Source organism: Mus pahari, chromosome 5, assembly GCF_900095145.1.
Source record: "Mus pahari chromosome 5, PAHARI_EIJ_v1.1, whole genome shotgun sequence".
Lineage (NCBI taxonomy): Eukaryota > Metazoa > Chordata > Mammalia > Rodentia > Muridae > Mus > Mus pahari.
The window spans coordinates 151,597,961-151,617,601 of record NC_034594.1 but is presented as its reverse complement, the minus strand read 5'-3'; the positions used below and the strand labels follow the sequence as shown (position 1 = coordinate 151,617,601).

The window sequence follows — 19,641 nt, the reverse complement described above, 5'->3', positions numbered from 1 at the left end:
TGCTCCCCTGGTGATTTATACTCTAGTATCTACTTTTTAAAGACAGTTTCACATGTAGCTCTGGCTGTTGTGGAAGTTGGTGCTTTGGCCTGCCCTGACTGTCCATCAATCTACTGTCTTCTCTGTTGGTTAATGTTACGGGGCTTATTTTGATTTTATGATTCAGCCTTTTAAATGTCTGGTTTTGTTGCTCAGGTAACTTGGGAAAAACATCTCTGATGCTTTTCAGTCTTAATCCTGCCTGTCTGAAGTAGGGTTTAGTGGCGTTTCTAAATCATTTGTCAGCAGGACTATGTTATTAAGTTGGATAAGCTAGGACCTAGGATGTATGACTTCGGAGTCTGGGGAGATGACTCATAACCTTTTTTTTTTTTTTTTTAAATATTTAAAGTGTACAGAATACAGTTTGAAGATCCACAACCAGATGATTGAAATCTTAAGCACTTTAAAACCTGAAACATTTTGGGCGTCCACATGATGGTAGAAGATCCAACGCTGACCTTATATATCAGGTCAATCACGAGCGTGCTAAAAATGCAGTTGCTTCAGGCTAGATGCACAAAGTGTGCATGGAATGGAAATGAAGCTGATGATGTTCAGAATTGGTTGCCATTTCTAAAACATCTCAACATCTCAGTTAAAATACTTTAGTATCAGAAGAACAGTCCAAAATTCTAAATACCCGTCTTGTCCCATACACTTCAGATAAGAGAATCCCAATGCCTGTCAGGTGATGCATTTGACTTTGGATTCCCTATGGTGACAGTAATGTTCCCGTGAAAAGAGGCTGGATGTCTAGATAAGAATACAGTTAAATATTAAATTTAGCTTAAAAAGAAGATTAGAGGCGATGTTGGTGATACAGCATATGAATAGTCTGCTGATTTTGTTGTTGTTACCAGGGATTGAATATCAGACTTCAGACATAGTGGGCACTGAGCTTTGTCTGACCACCCCAGATGTGACTGTTCCTAATGCCACTGAACTCTATACTTGAAAATAGCAGGTTAAAATGATAAATTCATGCTGAACATCTTTGTTGTCTGACTTTTCTTTGGGAGATGGAACTGTTTGTCCTAGATAGAGAGGGTGCTGACCAACCAAAGAAAGGATTGCACCCAAACTCAGCTTGCTGAGCCAGTGAGTTTATTGACTTATAGGAACCTGGCTAACTGACAGCTATGATGTCAGGTTATTCACACGTGCCCTGTGGCCAGCTAATAGCACAGAGAAGTCCTACCTTATCCAGCCATTTACTTACATAGTGGTGAGTAGCATTCTGGGGAGTGGATGAGTCTGACAGGGTCTCCTGGGTCTCATGTTGTCCTCTCCCTGCGTCTCTCGGGGGATTTTGTGCACATCGTCATAGCTGCTTGGCTTCACAATAAAGCTATTCATCATCAAACTGAGGAAATAGCTGCCTTACAATGGTATACCCCAGCCTAACCAAAGAGCATCACCTGGAAGATGTTCAGCCACTTAAAAATCCAAATCTTGACTCTGTGTGTATGTGTGTTTGTGTTTTTGTGTGTGTGTGTGTGTGTGTGTGTGTACAGTGCCTGTTTACCTGAGCTTGTACCTAGAAGCCAGAGACCACCTTTATGTGTCTTCCTTTATTGCTCTCTACCTTATTTACATACAGGCTTTCTCACTGCTCTTGCATGTCACTGCTTTGGCTGGGCTCACCCTGGCCGGCACGCAGTGGGTCCACATGCTTCCTGTCTTGCTAGCAGTGGGGATGTATACATACACAGCTACATCCAGCTTCTATGTGGGTGCTGAGATGCCAAACTCAGGTCCTCATGCTTGAGCAGCAAGCACCATTCCAGCTCCTAAAGAAATCTAAGTCTTCACGGATGCGACCTGATGTGAGCAGAACTGTCGGCATCAACGTGCTGACGTGGGCTTTCTGTCTGCAGCCGTATGTTTCTTACTTATTTTCTAACATAGAACTACTTGTTCTTTGCAGGAAGGAAAAGCTGATGCGGTGTTCTCAATGCCGAATTGCCAAATACTGCAGTGCCAAGTGTCAGGTAAGACTATTGAACTGTTCATGGAAAGCTTGAAACCCTCCACCTCTGCATTTCTTCTCCATGACACCCATGGGCCTGTTTCTTCTTTCCTTTCATCTCTTTTAAAGACAAAACCAAAACAGTGATTCCTTTTTTAACTTGTTATTTTTCCTTTAGTTTTAAATTCAATATTTGTACAGTTTGAATAGGCTTTGTCAAGGAAGGAGGGGAAGGAAGAAGGAAAGAGAGGCAGAGAGAGAGAGAGAGAGAGAGAGAGAGAGAGAGAGAGAGAGAGAGAGAGAGAGCACTAGCTGCACATTAATCAAAGCTAGGCACTCATTGACCATTTCTACCACAACACAACCTCCTATTGCCCCTTTAGCTATGACTCCAATGGATTAGTTCACTGATGACATCAGCACCTTCATAATCCAGGCGCCTACCAGTAGCACCGCCTGGGAACCAAGCCTTTACTTTAATAGCCACACAAGTAGTGGTACATTTCAGTTTGAAACCATTGCACCCTTCATTGTTAAGGTTTCTGTGCAGGCATATCTGAGATCATATATGTTTATAAAAACAGATATAGGTTGTTTTGCTACAGGTTCTTCTATGCCTTCATTTCCTTTTTCATATTTAGAGATTATTTTATATCACTGAATATATATGATATTTACCATAACCATAATTTCCTTATTAATGAGTGTTTAGATTTTCCCCCAAAATAGATATTATTAATAAGGTACCTGACATTATTTTTATAATTTCATGTACTTCTAAAATTTAATTTAATGATAAATTTCTAATCATAATTTTTAGCAAAAACATATATGTATTTTGAATTTTTAAAGATAATGCCAAATTGCCTTCCTAAAGATTAAATTAATTTGTAATAAATAAGGTTGTTAATATCTTTGGAATTCTTTTAAGGATGTATAATTAACATTCAACATGACCTTTTCTTCAAATCTTGATTAATCATTTAATAAGAAGTATAATTATGCTCTAATGAATTGTATCATTAAAAAGTCTAATTGAAACTTGGATGTCTGTGTGGTCCCATGCTCATTCTTATTTTGGAATATGCGTGTGCTCTCTTGTGTATTTATGTGCACAGACACTCATGTGGGATGTGTGTGTGCTCACTTGTGTGTCCTGTGCACAAGCACTCACTTGGAGTTCTCGTTTTTTTCAGTCTGGACCATTTTTTTCAGGTCTTTATTTTTTTCAATTTATTTATTATTATTATTATTATTATTATGCTATCTCATTTTCTCCTTTGAAATTAGTTTCTTCAGGATGCAAATAAACTGATTTTAATGGGAAAAATCCATTGTTGGATAATGTCAGAGCATCCAAGTTCCCACATTACTTCTGCTACTTTCTAGTTAAGTAATTTCATAGGAAACACAGGGCCAGGAGAGATGGCTCAGCGGTTAAGAGCACTAGTTCAATTTCCAGCAGCCACATGGTGGCTCACAACCATCTGCAGTGGGGTCTGATGCCCTCTTGTGGTGTGTCTAAAGAGAGCAATGGTGTAATCATATACATAAATAAATAAATAAATCTTTTATTTAGAAAGGAAGAAAGAAAGAAAGAAAGAAACAAACATACATACATACATACATAGGGCCGGGCCTTGTTTTTGAGTCCGTACTGACGAGAGCTAATATCTTACAGACATCTGCTGTGTATAGGCTCTGTTAATAAGAATCTTGAGTAAAGCCGGGCAGTGGTGGCTTTAATCCCAGAACTTGGTGGGCAGAGGCAGGTGGATTTCTGAGTTCGAGGCCAGCCTGGTCTACAGAGTGAGTTCCAGGTCAGCCAGGGCTACACAGAGAAACCCTGTCTCGAAAAAACAAAAACAAAGACAAAAACAAAACAAGACAAGACAAAAAGAACCTTGAGTAAATTAGCTACAGGTGACACGCTCACCTTACCAGTAAGGAAACAGCTCAGAAAAACAGTAAATTGTTTTGTATTTCATAATTGATACACTCTGGATTTTAGGAAATGAATGTATATAAAATTTCCAGATTTTATATTTGCCTTGTAAATGTAAATTTTGTTCTTGCAGGAACATTCTGGTTACATCTGCCTTTCTATTCTCAGTTGTGTTTGTCCTTTGTTTCTTGGCCCCTTACTTTCACTGTGAGGTTTGCTCCAAGCCCAGAAAGATCTTTAGTCTTTAGGTCCCTCGACCTGATTTATATTGTTTTCAAAAGACACAGAATGGAAACATTTTAAAATTGAAACCAAGAGCCAAGGAGATGGTTCAGTGGGTAATGCGGGCGAGTGTGAGCGGCAAGTGTGAGCGAGCACCTGAGTTCAGACCATGAGCTATGAAAGTATGTATCTGTGACCTGAGACTCTGTGGGAGTGGAGACTGAAGCTCATTGGCCAGCCAGCCTAGCTGCAGTCCATGAACTTCAGGCTCAGGAAGGGACTGTGTCTCCAAAATTAAAGGTGGAGAGCAATCAAGGAAAGATGGTCTATTTCAGCCTTGGCCCTCTCTATATATGTGCATGTACATGCATGCATATCTTCACATACAAGCACATGTCTTATGTAGGAACAATGTACACACACACACACACACACAGAGAAATATACAACTTCAACATGTTCCTGATAAGATATAAATATTAAAAAATATTTTTTATTTTTTATTTTATTTTTTACAACAAATACTTTGTCATAGTGAGANTTCTATATAAGACATTTAAAATGGGTTTTCCATTAAGCCAGGGGTAGAGGGAATCTGGGAGTCACCATGATTTTTGAAAAACTTTTCTTTATTTGTGTGTGTGTGTGTGTGTGTGTGTGTGTGTGTGTGTGTAGGTATGTATGCCATATGTGTGTGGATGCCTGTGGAAACCAGAAGAAGGTGTGGATATTCCCTTGGAGCTGGAGATATAGGCAGTTGTGAGTGACCTGATGTGAGTTCTGGAAACGGAGTCAGGTCTTAGAGAAGAGCAGAAAGGCACCCCTACCAGCAGGATCCACTTTTCTGGCCCTGTCTTTGGTTTCTATGTGTATTCTGCAAGCTTCTTTCCCTCTGCCTGGTCACGTGCTTCATTGTTTTAGTGGCCTAGGTACTCTTTCCCCTTGCCTCCCACAGAAAGGAAGATGCCTGACTAGTTGAGATTGAGGGTGCCCATTAATTCCTTTGATTTCCAGAGACTGGACACCCTGACACTCATATTTAGTTATTGATTTGTAGCCAGTAATTAATTTTGCTCAGTTTAATTTCTTACTTACCTTTTAGTAACTTACATTGTTGTAGAAATCAGTCATGACCCAGCCTGTCCTTGGGAGGAAGGACTTATAGACTATGTCCCAGAGCTACAGCCCTCAGGACAGGGGCCAGCCTAAGAAGCCCCCTCGGATTTGACACTCTGTGCCTTACCCACCAGAGTCTCTGTAAATAAGTGACAGGAATTTCCTTTCTGCTTCTTTCTTTTCTAAAAATAATGACTTATATTTATTTTATGTGTACCTGTGAGTGTCTACACGTATGTACGAGTATCACAGGCATTCTGGAGGCCAGAAGAGGGCGCTGAATCTCTTGGAATTGGCATTACGATGGTTGTGATGGTGCTAGGGACTGATCCTGGGTCCTGTGCAAGAGCAGCCTTTGCTTTTAGCTACTGAGCCTGCCCTCTAGCGTCTGCTTTTTCTTTAAAACAAAACAAAACAAAATCAAATCAAAACAAGCAACAACCAAAACCTGTTGCTGTTTATTAGAGAGAGTTGGGCTTTTAAAAGAGCTCACTTATTTTGGTAAAAAAAAAAATAATTAAAAGAATTATTTAAATTGGGATTGGACCACTAGTGTTTGTGTTATGTGACACTCAGTTGTGACTCAGTCGGCACTCACCAGAGTTTATCAACATTTCAGGATAACTGATTTGTGATACCATTGTGTGGAGAACTAGCCTCCCAAGTTTGAAGCAGGCACATCACTGGGAAGCTGGATACACCCAGACTCATTTTTTTTTTTTCCTACACAGATTTTTTCTTTTCATTAACTTGAAAAAAATCACCATTTTTAGGTTTTATTGTTTTGGCTCATATGCTAAGAATTGTGTACAAATGGAAATGTCTGTGAACTGGTCTTCAGCATAGCCAATCAGTTAAGAGAGAAATGCAAAGGGATGTTCCTATAATCTGGAAATTAAATATTCATCACTCCAGTGCCCCGTTGAGATGACCACACTTTCTCTATGCATAGCCCACACCACCTTCCAACTTAATCCCCATTTGTTGGTTGCCCGAGAGCTAGAGCATCCGAGGAGGCAGCTTCTGCAAGCCAGGTCCCCTTTGCTGTGCTGTGTTGCTGTCCCCCTTCTGCCATTTGGGTTCTCTATTGGCATGTGGGGTCACCTGGAGTCTCCCTCACACTTCTGGGATGTTTCACTTGAGTTCTGCCACATTCAGAAAAAGCTTCTTGATTTAGATAAAATCGGTCCTTTATTTATTTCCATTCACTGTTTCTCTTTTTAGCACCAGGAATTGCCTAAAATAAGCAGTCTCTCTTCTGAAGATTGCTAGTTAGTTCTGGTTTTGATTTGATGTGTGTGTGTGTGTGTGTGTGTGTGTGTTTTCATTGCCGCTTTCAAGAAATGCAGCTTTGTTTTTCATTTGGATTGAATGATGCGCTTTTAAGAAAAGACGGAGGTAGAATGTTTTCTAAAATGCCTGCAGGCCTCCCTCCCTTCTTCTGTTTAGGGGTTTCTCAGCAGGGGTCCTTACCCCCAGCTCCAAGAGTAAAGTTCTGCATGGGATCCATGGCTGGTCCAAACAGGGCCTTAACTTTTCTCTTAGATCAGTAAATGCTGCTTTGGAAACCCGAGGATTAAAATCCACTTACTTGCTTATAAAGATTGTGATTATCTAAATAAGCGTCATACATGGGACTTCTGGCAAAAGCAAACAGGGGTTAAATTCTCCAGTTAGCTGGCTCTTCTTGTTTAGCGAGCCACAGTGCTGAAGCTGCTTGTTGTGAGCCATGGAAGGGAGATGGGGAGCAGGTGTGGTGCTGGCCGCTGCTCACCGCCAGTGTTCTTAGATATCTCAGTCACAGTCACTATTTCTTAGAAGTGAACACAAGTACTCTGTGAAGTCGGGGAGCTTTAGTTCCAGTCACCAGAAGTAACCTCTGAAGGAGACAAAGAAAAGAGAGTATAAGGGGCTGAGTCTGAGGAGGTGAGTCGGGTGCCAGCAGTCTTGTGGTCCTCCAATCCTCTCACCGATGTTCGCCAGATGTTCTCGTACTAGCTCACCATGCTCTACACTAATTAACTTTTCAAAGATTTGGCTTACTTTTGCTTATGTTGGAAGGACAGCTTTTTACTCTTATTTCCTCTTACGATGCTGTTGACGGAAGTCAGATCTCAGAGCCATTGGTGATTGTTTCTATTGACTTGTGTCTTGAGTTTGTCTTAGATGTTGGCGGCTAGTGAGAGTGGGTGGGCAAGCCTGGAGAGACAGGTTCCTCTAGCTGTTGTTCCCCAGCGTTGCTTTGACATCATGATGGAATCTTGGGTAGTATTTTCATTCTTGTGTCATGTCTTAGGGTTTTACTGTTGTGAACAGACACCATGACCAAGGCAAGCAAGTCTTATAAGGACAACGTTTAATTGGGGCTGGCTTACAGGTTCAGAGGTTCAGAGGTTCAGTGCATTATCGTTAAGGTGCGGGTGTGGCAGCATCCAGACAGGCATGACACAGGAGGAGCAGAGAGTTCTACATTTTCATTTGAAGGCTACTAGCAGAGTTCTGACTTCCAGGCAGCTAGGATGAGGGTCTTAAAGCCCACACCCACAGTGACACACCTAGTCCAATAGGGTCACACCTCCTAATAGTGCCATTCCCTAGACTGAACATGTACAAACCTTCACATGTCATTGATGCAGTTTGTTGTAGTGTTATATACTATTGCATTTAAAACATTAGTCTTACAATTGTAGTTTTGACTCTTTGACTTCCTTGGTTTTCTATTACTATAACATTTGTGTGCTTGCTATTGTTGTTATTTGTTTGTTTTTGAGATAGTATCTCAGAAGTAATCCTCCTGCCTCTGCCTTCTGAGTGCTTGGATTACAGATGTGCGTCACTGTCTGCCTCTCATTTAAGTTCTTGGTTTACAAGTTTACCTCAGTTTCAGGTTTTCCATTTTACATGAGTATTTAAAGTTAACATTTTCTGTGTTATTTTTAGTACAAGTTTAGGCATTTCCTTACTTATTAACTTAAAATATCTCTTCTTTTCTCCATTGTGACTCTTCTGTTCTTCAGGCTATTGCTCCACCCTGAAGAAATTGTATTGGGTTTTTAAAAAATACATTTCTAGTTCCTCCATTGTTAGAGAAAATGTCTGGTATTACTTATTCTCATGGGTACTCTTAAAGAGTAGCCAGTAAGTAGATAGGTAGGTAGGTAGATAGATAGATAGATAGATAGATAGATAGATAGATAGATAGATAGATAGATAGATCGATACGAAAAGGGAGGAGGGCACTGGAGAGATGCATCAGTGGTTGACTGCTCTTCCAGAGGTCCTGACTTCAATTCCCAGCAACCACATGATGGCTCACAACCATCCATAATGAGATCTGATGCCCTCTTCTGGTATGCAGGTGTACATGTAGACAGAGCACTCATATACATCAAACAAACAAACAAACAGAAAGAGTGGCCAGTGGATGCCTGAAAACGATTTGTGATGACACAGCCATATCATGCAGGTACTTTGTCCTTATTTGCTTGGTCAGTGAATTTCCAGAAGACAGTCTCTCTGTCCGTGTGTGTGTGTGTGTGTGTGTGTGTGTGTGTGCGCGCGCGCGCGCGTATGTGCGTATGTGTTTCAAGATAGGGTGGGTAGCCTTGGCTGTCCTGGAATTCACTTTGTAACTAGGCCGGTCTTGAACTCAGAGATCCGTTAGTATTCAAGGTGGCATTCACGGTGTGTGCAACCATGCCTGGCTTGACCCTCTGTTTTAATAGTAATAGCTACCTCTTGCATGGTGCTTCCTGGATTCCAGACACTGTTTTAAGGTCCTTACATATATTAACTTAATTGTGTGTTGGTTACAGCAGCTGGTGACTAGGGTCTTTTATCATTCCCCTTTGACGTCCTTTATTCTTAGGACACATTTAACCCTTTCCTGACATTGATATGATTATATGTTTTGTTTTTGTTTTTAATAGTTTGTCTGATGTGGCCGTCTCATTCCACATTGCGTGTCTTTTTCTTTGAAGCACGAGTGGGTTGAGTTTTTATCCAGTTTTATTTATAACTGACAGTAGAACGTGATGCAAACCTTTAAGGCCAGGTTGGTTGAACTGGTCTGTGCCTGCTGTGGAGATTGGCAGCTCTCCTTCACAGCTGGCTGCAGGAGGTGTTTCCCTTCCCTTCGTAGGCTTGAACCCTCTTCCATACTTCATGCCTGACATGTAGTTCCTCCAGTCAGAAGGTAGCAGATGATCATGTTCTCATTTCCAACAAGGCTGTCCTCACCCTTGCAGAGTCACCTGACACATGACAGTCGCTTCATGCTCCCCTGGTGATTTATACTCTAGTATCTACTTTTTAAAGACAGTTTCACATGTAGCTCTGGCTGTTGTGGAAGTTGGTGCTTTGGCCTGCCCTGACTGTCCATCAATCTACTGTCTTCTCTGTTGGTTAATGTTACGGGGCTTATTTTGATTTTATGATTCAGCCTTTTAAATGTCTGGTTTTGTTGCTCAGGTAACTTGGGAAAAACATCTCTGATGCTTTTCAGTCTTAATCCTGCCTGTCTGAAGTAGGGTTTAGTGGCGTTTCTAAATCATTTGTCAGCAGGACTATGTTATTAAGTTGGATAAGCTAGGACCTAGGATGTATGACTTCGGAGTCTGGGGAGATGACTCATAACCTTTTTTTTTTTTTTTTTAAATATTTAAAGTGTACAGAATACAGTTTGAAGATCCACAACCAGATGATTGAAATCTTAAGCACTTTAAAACCTGAAACATTTTGGGCGTCCACATGATGGTAGAAGATCCAACGCTGACCTTATATATCAGGTCAATCACGAGCGTGCTAAAAATGCAGTTGCTTCAGGCTAGATGCACAAAGTGTGCATGGAATGGAAATGAAGCTGATGATGTTCAGAATTGGTTGCCATTTCTAAAACATCTCAACATCTCAGTTAAAATACTTTAGTATCAGAAGAACAGTCCAAAATTCTAAATACCCGTCTTGTCCCATACACTTCAGATAAGAGAATCCCAATGCCTGTCAGGTGATGCATTTGACTTTGGATTCCCTATGGTGACAGTAATGTTCCCGTGAAAAGAGGCTGGATGTCTAGATAAGAATACAGTTAAATATTAAATTTAGCTTAAAAAGAAGATTAGAGGCGATGTTGGTGATACAGCATATGAATAGTCTGCTGATTTTGTTGTTGTTACCAGGGATTGAATATCAGACTTCAGACATAGTGGGCACTGAGCTTTGTCTGACCACCCCAGATGTGACTGTTCCTAATGCCACTGAACTCTATACTTGAAAATAGCAGGTTAAAATGATAAATTCATGCTGAACATCTTTGTTGTCTGACTTTTCTTTGGGAGATGGAACTGTTTGTCCTAGATAGAGAGGGTGCTGACCAACCAAAGAAAGGATTGCACCCAAACTCAGCTTGCTGAGCCAGTGAGTTTATTGACTTATAGGAACCTGGCTAACTGACAGCTATGATGTCAGGTTATTCACACGTGCCCTGTGGCCAGCTAATAGCACAGAGAAGTCCTACCTTATCCAGCCATTTACTTACATAGTGGTGAGTAGCATTCTGGGGAGTGGATGAGTCTGACAGGGTCTCCTGGGTCTCATGTTGTCCTCTCCCTGCGTCTCTCGGGGGATTTTGTGCACATCGTCATAGCTGCTTGGCTTCACAATAAAGCTATTCATCATCAAACTGAGGAAATAGCTGCCTTACAATGGTATACCCCAGCCTAACCAAAGAGCATCACCTGGAAGATGTTCAGCCACTTAAAAATCCAAATCTTGACTCTGTGTGTATGTGTGTTTGTGTTTTTGTGTGTGTGTGTGTGTGTGTGTGTGTACAGTGCCTGTTTACCTGAGCTTGTACCTAGAAGCCAGAGACCACCTTTATGTGTCTTCCTTTATTGCTCTCTACCTTATTTACATACAGGCTTTCTCACTGCTCTTGCATGTCACTGCTTTGGCTGGGCTCACCCTGGCCGGCACGCAGTGGGTCCACATGCTTCCTGTCTTGCTAGCAGTGGGGATGTATACATACACAGCTACATCCAGCTTCTATGTGGGTGCTGAGATGCCAAACTCAGGTCCTCATGCTTGAGCAGCAAGCACCATTCCAGCTCCTAAAGAAATCTAAGTCTTCACGGATGCGACCTGATGTGAGCAGAACTGTCGGCATCAACGTGCTGACGTGGGCTTTCTGTCTGCAGCCGTATGTTTCTTACTTATTTTCTAACATAGAACTACTTGTTCTTTGCAGGAAGGAAAAGCTGATGCGGTGTTCTCAATGCCGAATTGCCAAATACTGCAGTGCCAAGTGTCAGGTAAGACTATTGAACTGTTCATGGAAAGCTTGAAACCCTCCACCTCTGCATTTCTTCTCCATGACACCCATGGGCCTGTTTCTTCTTTCCTTTCATCTCTTTTAAAGACAAAACCAAAACAGTGATTCCTTTTTTAACTTGTTATTTTTCCTTTAGTTTTAAATTCAATATTTGTACAGTTTGAATAGGCTTTGTCAAGGAAGGAGGGGAAGGAAGAAGGAAAGAGAGGCAGAGAGAGAGAGAGAGAGAGAGAGAGAGAGAGAGAGAGAGAGAGAGAGAGAGAGCACTAGCTGCACATTAATCAAAGCTAGGCACTCATTGACCATTTCTACCACAACACAACCTCCTATTGCCCCTTTAGCTATGACTCCAATGGATTAGTTCACTGATGACATCAGCACCTTCATAATCCAGGCGCCTACCAGTAGCACCGCCTGGGAACCAAGCCTTTACTTTAATAGCCACACAAGTAGTGGTACATTTCAGTTTGAAACCATTGCACCCTTCATTGTTAAGGTTTCTGTGCAGGCATATCTGAGATCATATATGTTTATAAAAACAGATATAGGTTGTTTTGCTACAGGTTCTTCTATGCCTTCATTTCCTTTTTCATATTTAGAGATTATTTTATATCACTGAATATATATGATATTTACCATAACCATAATTTCCTTATTAATGAGTGTTTAGATTTTCCCCCAAAATAGATATTATTAATAAGGTACCTGACATTATTTTTATAATTTCATGTACTTCTAAAATTTAATTTAATGATAAATTTCTAATCATAATTTTTAGCAAAAACATATATGTATTTTGAATTTTTAAAGATAATGCCAAATTGCCTTCCTAAAGATTAAATTAATTTGTAATAAATAAGGTTGTTAATATCTTTGGAATTCTTTTAAGGATGTATAATTAACATTCAACATGACCTTTTCTTCAAATCTTGATTAATCATTTAATAAGAAGTATAATTATGCTCTAATGAATTGTATCATTAAAAAGTCTAATTGAAACTTGGATGTCTGTGTGGTCCCATGCTCATTCTTATTTTGGAATATGCGTGTGCTCTCTTGTGTATTTATGTGCACAGACACTCATGTGGGATGTGTGTGTGCTCACTTGTGTGTCCTGTGCACAAGCACTCACTTGGAGTTCTCGTTTTTTTCAGTCTGGACCATTTTTTTCAGGTCTTTATTTTTTTCAATTTATTTATTATTATTATTATTATTATTATGCTATCTCATTTTCTCCTTTGAAATTAGTTTCTTCAGGATGCAAATAAACTGATTTTAATGGGAAAAATCCATTGTTGGATAATGTCAGAGCATCCAAGTTCCCACATTACTTCTGCTACTTTCTAGTTAAGTAATTTCATAGGAAACACAGGGCCAGGAGAGATGGCTCAGCGGTTAAGAGCACTAGTTCAATTTCCAGCAGCCACATGGTGGCTCACAACCATCTGCAGTGGGGTCTGATGCCCTCTTGTGGTGTGTCTAAAGAGAGCAATGGTGTAATCATATACATAAATAAATAAATAAATCTTTTATTTAGAAAGGAAGAAAGAAAGAAAGAAAGAAACAAACATACATACATACATACATAGGGCCGGGCCTTGTTTTTGAGTCCGTACTGACGAGAGCTAATATCTTACAGACATCTGCTGTGTATAGGCTCTGTTAATAAGAATCTTGAGTAAAGCCGGGCAGTGGTGGCTTTAATCCCAGAACTTGGTGGGCAGAGGCAGGTGGATTTCTGAGTTCGAGGCCAGCCTGGTCTACAGAGTGAGTTCCAGGTCAGCCAGGGCTACACAGAGAAACCCTGTCTCGAAAAAACAAAAACAAAGACAAAAACAAAACAAGACAAGACAAAAAGAACCTTGAGTAAATTAGCTACAGGTGACACGCTCACCTTACCAGTAAGGAAACAGCTCAGAAAAACAGTAAATTGTTTTGTATTTCATAATTGATACACTCTGGATTTTAGGAAATGAATGTATATAAAATTTCCAGATTTTATATTTGCCTTGTAAATGTAAATTTTGTTCTTGCAGGAACATTCTGGTTACATCTGCCTTTCTATTCTCAGTTGTGTTTGTCCTTTGTTTCTTGGCCCCTTACTTTCACTGTGAGGTTTGCTCCAAGCCCAGAAAGATCTTTAGTCTTTAGGTCCCTCGACCTGATTTATATTGTTTTCAAAAGACACAGAATGGAAACATTTTAAAATTGAAACCAAGAGCCAAGGAGATGGTTCAGTGGGTAATGCGGGCGAGTGTGAGCGGCAAGTGTGAGCGAGCACCTGAGTTCAGACCATGAGCTATGAAAGTATGTATCTGTGACCTGAGACTCTGTGGGAGTGGAGACTGAAGCTCATTGGCCAGCCAGCCTAGCTGCAGTCCATGAACTTCAGGCTCAGGAAGGGACTGTGTCTCCAAAATTAAAGGTGGAGAGCAATCAAGGAAAGATGGTCTATTTCAGCCTTGGCCCTCTCTATATATGTGCATGTACATGCATGCATATCTTCACATACAAGCACATGTCTTATGTAGGAACAATGTACACACACACACACACACAGAGAAATATACAACTTCAACATGTTCCTGATAAGATATAAATATTAAAAAATATTTTTTATTTTTTATTTTATTTTTTACAACAAATACTTTGTCATAGTGAGATTTCTGCTTTCTTGTACAAAATCATCAACAGTAACTACAATAGAAAGTAGGGAGAGAGAGAGAGAGAGAAAGCAAGCCACCCTAGGGGTTGACAGTTACAGTTGATAAATCCATATATACCTTAGGGTATTTCAATGTCTATACATACTTATCAGATTGAATGCTCTTCTAGACAGATGGTGTATGATATTTTCCTCAAATTTAAAAATTTAGCTGTTCATTTATAAAGTTTTTAATGTAATTTACCCACTGTTAATTTGCCTTATATCCAGTGATTTATCTTAGCTGCAAATACATGACTGTAAACAGAAATATAAGATTATCAACAGTAACTACAATGGAAAGCAGAGAGAGAGAGGGAGAGAGAGAGAAAACACAAATGCCTTTCCTCTCAAGATAAATCATAGAAAATCTATTTTGTGGTTACACTTTAGCCCATCCCTACCCTCTGGCGAAATGTGGCTCCACATTTCTGCAAATGTCTGATCAGGTGTAATGTGTATAGAAATGATGAATTAACATACTATTTGACATACATCTTTTGGAAACTTTATTTCTAATCTCAGTGGCCCAAGCCTTTATTTTTTCTTTTCCCCATTTTTGCAAATATGTTTTCTCTGAGGCTACTTTCTCCAGTTGTAATAATACAGAGAGAGAAGAACAAAACCCCATTATCTGATTAGAAGAAGTAGAGGGAGTTTGGCGTGCGGGCATGCCACTTTGATTCATCGTAGTGTATATATTTTATTACATATATTTGTTATTCACTGTAGCATCAATAACAGTGTCGTCGTTAGATATAATGTGCAAGGTAATGGGAAAATAGCCAGTAAGATGAAATATATGATGCCAGCTAGAATATATGTTTCCGTGCGTGTGGGGAGTTGCGTGGATGTGGAGGTGGGAGGGAGTCAAAGACTGGCCGGAACATATGCATTTAAACTGCTCCGGTTATCTGCCCCTTAAGGTACAGAGCTAAACACTGTACTGATTGTGGATTCTATAAAGCTGCACAGAGTTAAACTGACAAACTGAACTGTAAGGACGATGAACAGTGTGAACAGGAAGAGCAGACAGAATGGAGACTGATGTAGGGAATGTGACTCTGTAGTAGAAAAATACGTTTGTCTCTGAGGGACGTGACTGGCCAGCAGCTGTTTTACCTGTGCCTGTGGTATCAGCATGCTCTCTGAGAAAGGTTTGGGGGCCATTTTTCAGGGTATAGCAAATTCTTTCTGCTCAAAGGATACTGCTGTCACCATTGACATTTACATTTCCTTTTTAAACATAAAGCACAAGAACGTATTTTCATTATAGAAGTTAAGGAACAGGACTGAAACAATGGACATTTTCTCTTTTTACTTCTGTTCCTTTAGAGAGAATGATTCTTTTTTGTGAATGCAGTAGGCTGCAGAGCCGGTTCCTCCAAGTTTCCTCTGCAGTCTGTCAGTCTGTCCGACCACCACTCACAGCTGAGCATATAGTGTTGTTCCTGCTCCTGACAAGATTTATTCTTTTTCCTTCCTTGGTAACTGTGAGCCTCTGCCTGTGCCTGATGGTGGCATGTCCATTCTATCATTTCCTAGTGTGGGAACCCGCCTCCATATTGGTATAATGGACCACTCCAGATGATTCAGGGACTGAAAAGGAAGAATGGGCTGTTTGCTTATTAAGAAATGTAAAAAGTGATGGAGATATCGATAGCAAGTAAACCAATCTCTAGCAATCTCCCTGAGTATTATTTTACCTTTTCTGGACTTAGCTGACTTCTGATATTTACATTCTAATTGAACTCACTGCTAAATAAAGCACATGACCAGATTCTAGATCACATTTCCGATTATGATCTTTTGAAAGGCACTACATTTGCAGAGAGAGGTTCTATTTCATATTTGCAATTATACATCTCCTTACACACATGAATCATATTTTTGGGTCAGCATTTCACGTGTAGTTATCAAATGATTTGATTTATTTTTATGGTAGAAAGCTCTTCCTAAGTCAGTAAGCCTTTCACAGGGTGATTTTTATCAGTTGTTTTTGCAGTTCTGCTCTTCAGTGGGGGGTACTAAAGAAGGCAAAGCCTCTTGATTATTTTAGGAATAGTTGTGTTTCAGGCCTCAGGCTGATAGGATTTGCAGTGCTGTGGAGAGTCCTGGTGCTGTTTGTATTTTGATGCTAATTCCATTTTCCCAGGAGGGACTGTGGATGAAGAGTGAATCATGTACGCGGGTGACTTCTTGGGAACCTTCTCCCAAACTTAACTTGTAAAATAAAGGCTAGAGCCAGTGATTGGGCAGTGGAAGGGATGGTGGAGCTGAAAAGTTTGCGGGAGAAGAAGGAGAGGGGAGAGAGAGGATGAGGAGGAGAAAGAAGGAAGGAAGATGGAGGAAGAACAGGAAAAACCAGAGTCCGCGTAGCTTTAAATAACCACAGGTAACTATGAATTATCATATAAGGGATGGAAAATTTACAGGACAGTTTGTCTTATCTAGGTGGGCAGTTTATATCAACATCAATTGGGTCTGAAATTATTGTGTGGGCATCTTGTGAATTGAGAATTTATTGATATATAAATCTGACTAATGAATTATAAGCTTCTAGAGTTTTGATTTACTCTGGTAAGGGGATTTGTGACAACTGGCTACAGTGGGTAGATGGCTAAGAAGGTATAGGCAGTTCTGAGGCAGGCGAATCGGAGCTGGGGAGACCTCCGCCTGGGGCTAACCTAGAGGCAGAGCGACCAGGGCCAGAGAGTAGCTGGGTATACAGTGGGTTGGTGCACATTTGTTAAAATATTTCCCACAGCACTGCAGAGCTGTTTTTGTTTATTTGTTTCTGTCTTTTGTTTATTTGGTTTTTTTGAGACATGGTTTCTCTGTGTAGCTCTGTCTTGGATTTGTTCTGTAGACCAGGCTGGCCTTGAACTCAAAGAGATCTACTTGTCTCTGAGTACTGGGACTAAAGGTGGGCGCCACCAACCACCTGGTTGGATTTGGAGAGTTATTTATGGTGTCTCCTTACAATCTCAGTGCCTGGAGACCATTGACATTCACAGCGACTCTTGTTATACTGTATCAAGATCTGTCATAGATGTTATTGTTTCCTATTTCTTCTGCTTTTCTTATTTTTGTCTTTTATTATTTCTCTGCCCTTTGTAGTCTTTTTGATTAAACATTTTGTTCACAGCGATTCCATTTTTTTAAATTTTCCCTGTGCTTTTTAGTTTTCTGAGCTCAGGTCTTACCATGTAGCCCATACCGGCTTCAACTCATATATCCCAAAATAGTTTAGCTAAGATCTTCCTGCAATAGCCTCTAAGTACTTGGATGACAGGTGTATGTCACATGCCCCTCTTTAGGGAAAGCACCTGTCTGTGTAATAGTAGGACTAAGCAGAAGACTGTAGCAGTGTGGACCGTCTTAGCATTATATTTAAACTGGACTTTTCACCTTAACTCTCCACTGCTTAGTGTAAATCATGCCAGTAGTAGGGAGATATTTTAAGATATTTTATATATTTTAGTAATATAGGCTTTTGGGGTGTTAACTCCCTCTGTTCCCCCCTCACCCTGTATGCCCCAGCCCTGTTTTAGTCTCCTCCATCAACTACACAGGCTGGCTGGCTTTCTTTTCTTTTCTTTTTTCTTTTCTTTTCTTTTCTTTTCTTTTCTTTTCTTTTCTTTTCTTTTCTTTTCTTTCTTTCTTTCTTTCTTTCTTAGATTTATCTCTTTATATATTTATTTATTTTATGTATATGAGTACACTGTTGCTGTCTTCAGACACACCAGAAGAGGGCGTCAGATCCTATTGCAGATGGTTGTGAGCCACCATGTGGTTGCTGGGATTTGAACTTAGGACCTTTGGAAGAGCAGTCAGTGCTCTTAACCACTGAGCCATCTCACCAGACTTACACAGGCTTTCATTTGGAATTTTCGCATGGCAGGGTAGCCTGTCTCAGAGTTTGCTGTGGTACCCCTGGTGCCCCCCTGAATTGCTTCTGCCCCCTGTCTTTTTACCACCATTTGGATTTTCTGATGAGCGCTGGTGACTTAGAATTAGACTCAACAGTTAATGTATCAGGGAAGTCAAATGTTCTTTCTGCTAGGTTCACTTGGAACCTGCTGTCCATATTTTGGTTATCCCAGTAGAGAGATTTCTGCTCTGCTCAGAAATTTATTTCCTGGGTCTCACAACGTTGACCATGTTGTTATGGTCTCTCTGTAGCTCATGATTTGGCAATTTTTTTTCCCCTGTGAAGGGCTATGTGGTAAATATTGTTAGCCATATGACTTGGTAATGACTTCTCATCTCCGTCTTATCATGAAGAGAGTGCAGCTATTGAGTGTGACTATATTCTAGTATAACTTGCCAAATATGTGGTCACAGAGATTTGACACAGGTTGTCGTTTTCTGAACTCTGTACTGGATGACAGTGGCTTACTCTGTGACCCTAGTGTTCTTCTTGCCTCATATTATATGGGTTTTGGTTAACCAAGATATTATGACTGCCAATGATGTAATAACTCAGTTGTTTCATTTTGGGATAACTTGGTGCCCTTCCTGGCCTCATTCCTTTTTCCTCTGGGGCCTTGTTTTCCTACTTTGAGTAGGGTCAGTGGGAAGGGCTCTTGCTGTGTTTGGATATGTATGCTGTAAGCATTGAAGTGAGAAAACTGTGCTGCTCTTGAGAGACCAGACCAACCCAGTCTTGGGTTCAGGCTCCATCTTAGAGAACCTGACCTAAGGTTAAACTAGAGTTAACCAACAAGCCTGCACCTAGCAGTAGTCTCCACATCACTCCCTAAAGCAGAAGTTAAGTTTATGGTCACTGAGACATCTCTCCAGCCCTCAAAAGAAATCTTCATGCAAGAATTTGATCAATGCCCTTTAGTTGTAGCCTGTTCCACATTTACTTTATATTCCCAGATTCCAGCTTTGGGCATCTTCACACCTCTGAGGACCTGTGGTCCAACGCTGGGCCTTTTAAAGCACAGAGGTGGATCTTTTATTCACTTGCTACCAAGCACTCTTGAGTGGAATGCAAACTTTCAGGTCTTCTCCAGTCTAGATTGTGGGGCAGCTTACCTACTTTGAGTTGTGCTCTTAGGAACCCCTTGTAGTTACCCGTTTGTGAGTGTCATGAGGCATACGTTGAATGCCTTGCAGTGATTAAAAGTAGTCCAGGGCCTGGGGAGATGACCTAGTGGCTAAAGGCCAACCCCGACGCCTGAGATCCACCTGGTGACTAGCGAGAACAAACACCCGCAAGTTGTCTGTTCTTCAGCCTCCACACATCCACTGTGGGCATGTGCATACGTCTCTACATACACATGTGTACACACACACCTTAATAA

General features: G+C 40.6%; 1 protein-coding gene across 2 annotated transcripts in view; it reads left to right on the top strand.

Moving 5' to 3' along the window:
• Positions 1-19,641, top strand: part of Smyd3 (SET and MYND domain containing 3) — a 564,386-nt gene that overhangs the window by 91,562 nt on the left and 453,183 nt on the right. Inside the window, exon 2 of one of the 2 annotated variants that reach the window (XM_021197509.2) lies at positions 1,970-2,033. In XM_021197509.2, the coding sequence (XP_021053168.1) occupies positions 1,970-2,033 (64 nt within the window). Of the gene's footprint in view, positions 1-1,969; positions 2,034-11,539; positions 11,603-19,641 lie in introns of those variants that run through there. The other variant, XM_021197510.2, reaches the window with a different exon arrangement.